Source organism: Gigantopelta aegis, chromosome 4 (assembly GCF_016097555.1).
Source record: "Gigantopelta aegis isolate Gae_Host chromosome 4, Gae_host_genome, whole genome shotgun sequence".
In the NCBI taxonomy this organism is placed as follows: domain Eukaryota; kingdom Metazoa; phylum Mollusca; class Gastropoda; order Neomphalida; family Peltospiridae; genus Gigantopelta; species Gigantopelta aegis.
This window is the reverse complement of record NC_054702.1, coordinates 67,682,385-67,689,665: the sequence shown is the minus strand read 5'-3', so window position 1 is coordinate 67,689,665 and position 7,281 is coordinate 67,682,385. Positions and strand designations below refer to the sequence as shown.

The window sequence follows — 7,281 nt, the reverse complement described above, 5'->3', positions numbered from 1 at the left end:
ATTGTAATAGATTAACATACTTTAGATTGCCTAGAAACGCGATTCAATGTTTGTTACTACTGAATGATGTTCAGGGCCGTAGCTTTGATATTTATTTATTTATTTATTTATTTATTTTTTTGGGGGGGGGGGGGGGGAGAGGGATAACTGAGTAGTTAATAGTCTAAAACTCCTTAAACGCTTTAGAAGAAAAATTTCCTTAAGTTTCTATAATGCTTTCCGAATCTTTTTTTGCCCCCCCCCCCTCCCTCCCTCCCCCCACCCCTGCTAGCTACGGCCCTGATGTTAATTAACTTTATTTACCAAAAGTGTTGGTCCTTTGTGCATAAATATACATTATATAAGTAGACTTCTTCTCCTTAAACAAAACAAAACGAAAATATTAATATAATAAACAAAACAGTTAAAATGCATCCACTTTTAATAAACCGACTTGGAAACAATTTCAACGGTTACCACAGTACTTAGTATCTAATGAACGATTTCTGCGCGCGGTCTTTAGTCCCCGTATGCGAGCGAGTTGGATCGTTGCCCATTCTGGCTCGTGGCTGGTGTGTACGGTCTGTACTCGCTCGACCAATCAGCGAGCAGTAAACTGACAGGTATTAGCATATCGATGGTAGCGCTGGATCGACCAATGAACTCGCCTCTTCTGGCCACGTGATCACATTATACTAGCCTGAAGGATCCTGATCCATATATAGTACACGAGACATTTAAACCACATCAGATACTCGTGTTTGTGTTTGTGAGTGGCCAGCGTGTTTCAGAGGAGGAAATACTACTAGTTTTGTGTTTGAAGGAAGCTATGCCGGAGAAACGAAAAGTTCGCAGGTGTCTGTTCGGGCGACCGGATCACGACGTTCTGAAAAAGGAGTTAGAAAAGACATTACGCGATGTGGAAGATGGCAGCGTGCAAAAACAGAAATGGAATTTCGATTTCGATATAGGTAGACCGATAAGAAATAATGGTCGTATCGAATGGACGAAAGTCGACAATGACTGTTACATTCCGGAGTTTTACCGAAAGGGTTATTCTACAAAAACTAAAATGTTCCGTGGTTTACATAGTAGCGAGTTGCTCACACAGCCGTCTGTTCCGCGATCTACGACGCAGTTGGACACGTTGTCCCAAGGGAATACCACCACCAACTGCTCCCCGCGTGTCACGGACATGGCGGACGTTCGGACACAGACGGAGAGCGTCCAGATGGACGTTGCTGTTGTTAACTCAAAGAGACACGTGTGTGGAAGTAGTATTACTAAATCTCGCAACGGCAGCGCCGTGCAATCTACAATACCTGGTAAGTAGTGCGTCACTTAGTGAAATGTATTTTGTTTTTCTACTTGCTGAAATCGACATTGTCACGAGGTCGTACTTGTCTTGCTCAACCTAAGCGTATTTGATCACCTGGGTTATAATACTTGCGTGTGTCGAATGAAATAAACACAGAATTTTGTTTACAACAAACCTCATTTGAGCGTCACGAATTTATTTTCGACAGAAATGTAGTAAACAGATGTGCACTTTTTTTTCTCCCGCGTTACGTGAATAGCGTATGTAGATTTCCCTCCCCTCTGCTCTTGGTCGTGTTAATTTCGCCTTGTTGTGTTGCGAACCACGCCGTAAACAAAACGGGGGTAGATTGGCGGGCATTTAAATCCCGAGTCGGGAGTTCAGTGCACATGACCAAGCTTGCACAGCTTTGTTTGAATCTGGCGACACTATTTTTGATTGGCACGAAATGCTTTCATGCCAAGACATGTTCTTGCGTGTGTCGCTTCATGACTTGAACCACTGCCAACATACGGCGCCGATTTTCATTGACGGACCCAACAGCTAAGCAGGTCCATTCACGACACGGAAACGATGGAAAGGTTTTCCTGTATTGCAGTACAATTAGCAACATATAAATTACTTTTCTCGTTTGTTTACGGAACGTAGTAACGGAGAAACAGTATTGCGTTAAAATATAGGCAACGCCCACTTTGCCCCCCAAAGACTTGGAGGACCAACGCACATCACCGCTAGTCGATTTCTCTTGATTAATCGATTTTGCCGCACACAAAGAGAATCATAATGTACGGAAATGAACATCCAATCTGAGAAGTAGTTTTAAATGAGTAGTTTTTCATTGTTTGTATATTTATGTACATGTATTTTATAATATTTTCAGATGTAATTGTTTCATAATGATTCTGTAATAAATTCATTTCTTTTTGTAGATCACATGGCTGTAAGGAAACGGTTACGGGCCTCTCCTGTGGACGTGTACATAGCCGCAAAAGCCCCCAGGATGTAGTGTCCATACATCTACAGATATTTATTTATCCGGGTATGTATTAAATACGACTGCTAGCTGAAAAAAAAAATTAGTGTTAGAAATTTTATTTTGTCCGATTTTATGGTGTTAAAACATGCACCTAAGTGTGAAGTGGTGCAGCTTTCAACCCCCAAAAAGAGCCCATATGCCCCCTCCACTGAAAGGGAAAATATTTAAAACCCATGCAATTCTATTTTGACACCTTTAATTCAAAGTCAAATGCGACCTAAACTTTTAATATTCTCACACCTGATAATGGGATTAGTTCTGAGAGTTTCACAGTAAGTTACTGTTGCTACCACAGCAAACAAAGTGCAGATTTGTGCTGTTGAAAAATTGATGACATGCGTTTGTATATTTTCCTCACTTCAAAAGTCATTTCTAAATACAGCTACTTTGCATTAAACAATGTTAGTTTAATGTGCAATTGACATTAGCGAACTTTGATTGATTTTTGATCAAGTATTGCAAGTATTGAGAGAGAGAGAGAGAGAGAGAGAGAGAGAGAGAGAGATTGTTGTAATTGATTAAAAATGTTATTCGCTTCTGTTTCTTTGTTGCATAGCAATTGAGACCTCCAAGGTTGCGTCAAATGTCTGTTCGATTGTGCGCCTGTTACGACCGAAGTGCACCGCATGTCTAGAAATGTTATTTTATGATTGCGTTATATCGAATAGATCTGGAAATACGCAAGTGTCAACATTAATAGTCGCTTATTATCTTGTCCACTAATCGCACTATCTGTAGGTCTGTCAGCGGTCCTGATAAATCACTTTTCATAATGTTCTGGTTGGACTTTGCTCTAAACGCCGTTACGTGCACTTCGTGACGAAAGAAACAGTACCAGTCGTAACGTGCGTTGAAAACTCCTTACTGGAGACGGCTCATACTGCATTGTTAATTTTATTTCAGGGCCAATTAATTTTATAACTAACACAAATAATTTTGCAATTAACATAAGGAGACTCTACACCGTTAAATACAACATCTGTTCCAGTTGAATTTCCATTAATTCAGTTACATTGTTCCTTTGAAATTTTCTTAAATTCAGTAAATTACCTAGTTCCTTTGAAATTTTCATCGATTCAGTAAATTACGAAAATTGAGTATTATTTGCATGAGCCATTTTAATTTTTGGCGAACACCTGGTGTTAGTGTTAACGTCTCGTAGACCCAAGAAAATGAACGTGTTATTTATTTATTTATAACCAAATTGCAGCGGATGTGCATAATTTATGTTGTTCAGGTGTACGTCTAGTTCGTTTTACCCACTCGAGTTTACGGTACTCTAACGTGCCCGTGTCAGAGAGACAAGCGGCAGGTCGCGGCTTCACCGAGGGATCAGCCGCCTCGTTTCAAGGCAGGGGGTCATTTCGGCTGTCAGGATGTCATTTATTAATTGCATGGATGTCAGATTACCATGTTCGCCGACAGTTTATTGTTTGGGTGCCAAGTTTTAGTAGTTTCGTCTGCACCAAGTTGTATGCTTTTTATTTTTCCACTTTTTTTAATACACTACTTAAGACTACTACTATTAGTATTTGAACAGTTTTGCAACAAGCGTAGTAAAAGCGGTCGGTTGTGACCTCCAAGCTGAAAACTCCGGGGGCCTTTAGGGTCACGAAACAAACTTTTTAGATTCCTGTTAATAATTTTATAATCTAAAGTAAATTTGGTTAAGTTTATTTACAAATTATTATTTTTGTATTTTTTTTCTTAGTTTTAAGGTTTTGTGAAACTTGTTGTACTACACTTACAACTTTTTAAACGTTTTGCGTTTTGATAGTAAACGGCATGGGAACTGGTGCCCAGAATTTTACGTCTAATTTGCATAAAGCTTGACCCGCGAGGATGCAGCAAGAACGCCGACTGTGGATGCTCTGCAGAGCGCCGTCACGTGACGATTATCGCTGCTGCAGGGCGTCGCGTTTGATTGGCCGGCTGTTTTGGTCAAAGTTGAAAGGTGTGTTTTTGAGATGAAAACACACGTGTGACCTCGTTGGGTTTAGGGCCCTACTCCGTGTACGCTGTCTTGAGGATGAGTCACGGAGACGATGACATGTCTTGCTTTACGTTTGAACAAACGGCGCGTTCTGACCCTCTAATGAATAGTAAGATCGGCTAGTCACGCACGCGGCATTGTAGCAAGCTTTTGACAGCCCGCTGGCCATCAATTGTCCATGTGGTTAATGTCTGGTCCAGAATATGAACACGATTCACGTGTTATGTTTAGGAGTACGTTTAAAAAGTACTTTGTAAAATAAAATAAAATTTGTATTTAGAATTAAAAAAGAAGTTTTTATCTTCTGGGTTTTTTGTTGTTTATAAGGCAGGGTCATGTGCAGGGATGTCTGTACAGTGTAAAGCGAAATTTTTAGGGTGGGTCCTTTGAGCCATTCTACCCTGGAAAATTATTTGTACACCCCCCCCCCCCCCCCCCCCTCCAAAAAACAAAAAAACAACATTCGCATGGATAGGGGAAAGGTTGATCCCCAAATCCCAGGCACAAGAATTAAAATATTAGTTTTAAAAATGAGTTGTAGAAACAATGGGACATGTTACATGTGCTATGTCACATGTTTGTATATTTTATATGCTGATTTTTTAGTGTATTCAAACATCATTACTTTACAATTACTTTTTTTAAAATCTTTTCAGGAAGTGCTATGCAAAAGGATTTAGCTGGATTTAAATCTCACCAGAAGATTCACTGTGCATAGGAACCGTATCGGGCAGACTGCAATAATGTGGAGTAACTAGTCAGCAGAAAAAAGATGCAAGTCATTCCAAGTTGCAGAGCAATTACTTGAGAGACCGTTCCGGATCCAGATACATTCCTGTATGGATGTACCGCTTCTGACACCAGGAACGAGAGAAATCTTCATCTGTGTACCAAGTTGGCACCAGGCAATCAGAAGAGCCGTTCGAGCTCTGATCTCACAGGCAACTTGGTGACATGGGTCTCCTTTTGGTCATCACTTCAGAAGAAAAAAATGGCATCAATTGTCAGTGCTCAAATGCGATGACCAATATTGTGCACAAATCCAGCAGTCCTTGCAAATACATTGTGATATGAACATTGAACACTTTCCTGCTCACACATAGAGCATCAAGGAAATTAAGAAATATAAACACAAAATTAATATATTTTGACTTTTGAAAGGAGGACTACCAGGGATTATGTACACTTGATTTTGACGGTGTCCATGATCTGTTTTTATGATCTCTTGATATGTGTTGACGTTTTAGTTTTTAAACGTTACACGTACATCAGGTTGTTCTTGAATGTTAGCCGAAGAAGCAGTGTTTAATTTTTCATAAACATTTGCCATTCTAGCTAACAGTAACTGCCAAGTTTATAATGAGTCATGGATTGCTGTAATCCATTGGTTTTTAAAAACAAAAAACCCCAACTAATATGTTGCAATACCAGTACATGATTCTAATAAAACGTGAAGCTAAAACGATAATAATTTACTATATTTAAGCTTCATATTGTATAATGTTCTATTTTTAAGCTGCAAAATGTTAGGTCTGCACTAAAAGGTAGATACTGCTGTAGACCTACTAAATCTAATTTCATGTCTTGCCAATTGATACCATGCCATTAAATGGTGAATACAATGAAGAAATGGTCTTCCACTTCAATATAAATGTTTAAACATTTCATTTTCTTCCACATTACTTACTTATTGACGGTTTCTGACCACCTGTTTTTTTTTTACCCAGCATTACAAACGCGAAGTATCAAAATTAGTTTTGAAAGTATTTATTGTAATTTATTTAAATTATGAAACTGGCTATTTATTCATTCCCAACAGTACTGCAAATATATTTATTTATTTATTAAAAAATGAATCTGTGGAGAGAGAAAAAGTCATTCATTTGCATGTCTTCAGCTTTATCATGGTTTTATATATATATATATATATATAAAGGCTGCGGTGGTCTTGTCTTAGCGTGTTCCATTATACCATTGGAAACTGAATTATTACCAAAACATTGAGACCACAGACATAACAAAATCGAGATACTTTCAGCAGTTGCTAGGCATCTTGTTTCCTATTTGATTTGATTAAAACAAAAATCATTAGCCTTATCTTTTTAGTCCATTTGGAAATATGCAGTGTAATGGCCTGGGGATACATGATTCAATAATTATTAACTCAAATAACACATTTGCATTAAAATTAAATTCAACGCTTCTGTTTCTATTTAAACAGCTGTTGCGTCTTGAGAGTTCCACCTTTGTTAAATACCAGTTTTCCTCTTTATTTGTTTAATTCTCATTTGGCTTGTTCCAGTTTTACTTTTGGATCATGTATGCCAACCTTCATACACTGTAAGGGCTGTGCAATTGTTTGCCTAGCAGAGACTAGGCCAAAAATGTTGATCTCCCAAATTCACCATTTTCCATCGTTTGAATTAGCATGTTGTAAATAAATATATACATATATATATTATACATAAATGTTTTGTATGTTACCATATATGGGACTTTTTTGCCTTTGCAGGCAAATATCTTTGTTACACATATATATATGAAGAAAATATGCATAATGAACATCAAAAGAATAAACAATTAAATGATTGCTTGATTCTTGTTCTTTTTAATATTAATACCAACTCACCGTGACCTTTTTAAAAATACCTTTACTGTTACATCAAACATTAATAAATTACTAGAGCAACACTGGTAATTTAAACACTAACGAGTTTGAGAACAAAGTTATAAGCACGTCATTTCAACTGAAAATGTCCTGAAATTATCAAAGGTGTAGCTCGAGTCAAATCTGCACTATATTTAATGGTAAAACCGGATTTAGGCAGGGTTACAACATATGAGCTATCCATTATCAGCATTAGTTGACTTCATTGGTTTGTTAGTAATCCGCTATTGGATGTCGAACATTTGGTCATTTCGACATGAAGTCGGATGAGGAAATCCGGTTCATTT

The 7,281-nt window shown here is 38.0% G+C and overlaps 1 protein-coding gene across 1 annotated transcript; it reads left to right on the top strand.

Annotated features, from left to right (window-relative positions):
* The first annotated feature begins 712 nt into the window (after positions 1-712).
* On the top strand, positions 713-6,915 carry LOC121370975 (cyclin-dependent kinase inhibitor 1-like). Its single transcript, XM_041496546.1, has 3 exons — positions 713-1,304; positions 2,227-2,336; positions 4,983-6,915. The coding sequence occupies exons 1-2, from the start codon at positions 809-811 to the stop codon at positions 2,301-2,303; spliced, it is 573 nt and encodes a 190-aa protein (XP_041352480.1). The 5' UTR covers positions 713-808; the 3' UTR covers positions 2,304-2,336; positions 4,983-6,915.
* The last annotated feature ends 366 nt before the right edge of the window (positions 6,916-7,281 follow it).

Excerpts from the sequence above, each read along its gene's own strand:
- LOC121370975 (XM_041496546.1), top strand. The coding sequence starts at position 809 with ATGCCGGAGAAACGAAAAGTTCGCAGGTGTCTGTTCGGGCGACCGGAT. Across the intron at positions 1,305-2,226 it reads CGTGCAATCTACAATACCTG|ATCACATGGCTGTAAGGAAA; the intron begins GTAAGTAGTGCG and ends TTCTTTTTGTAG.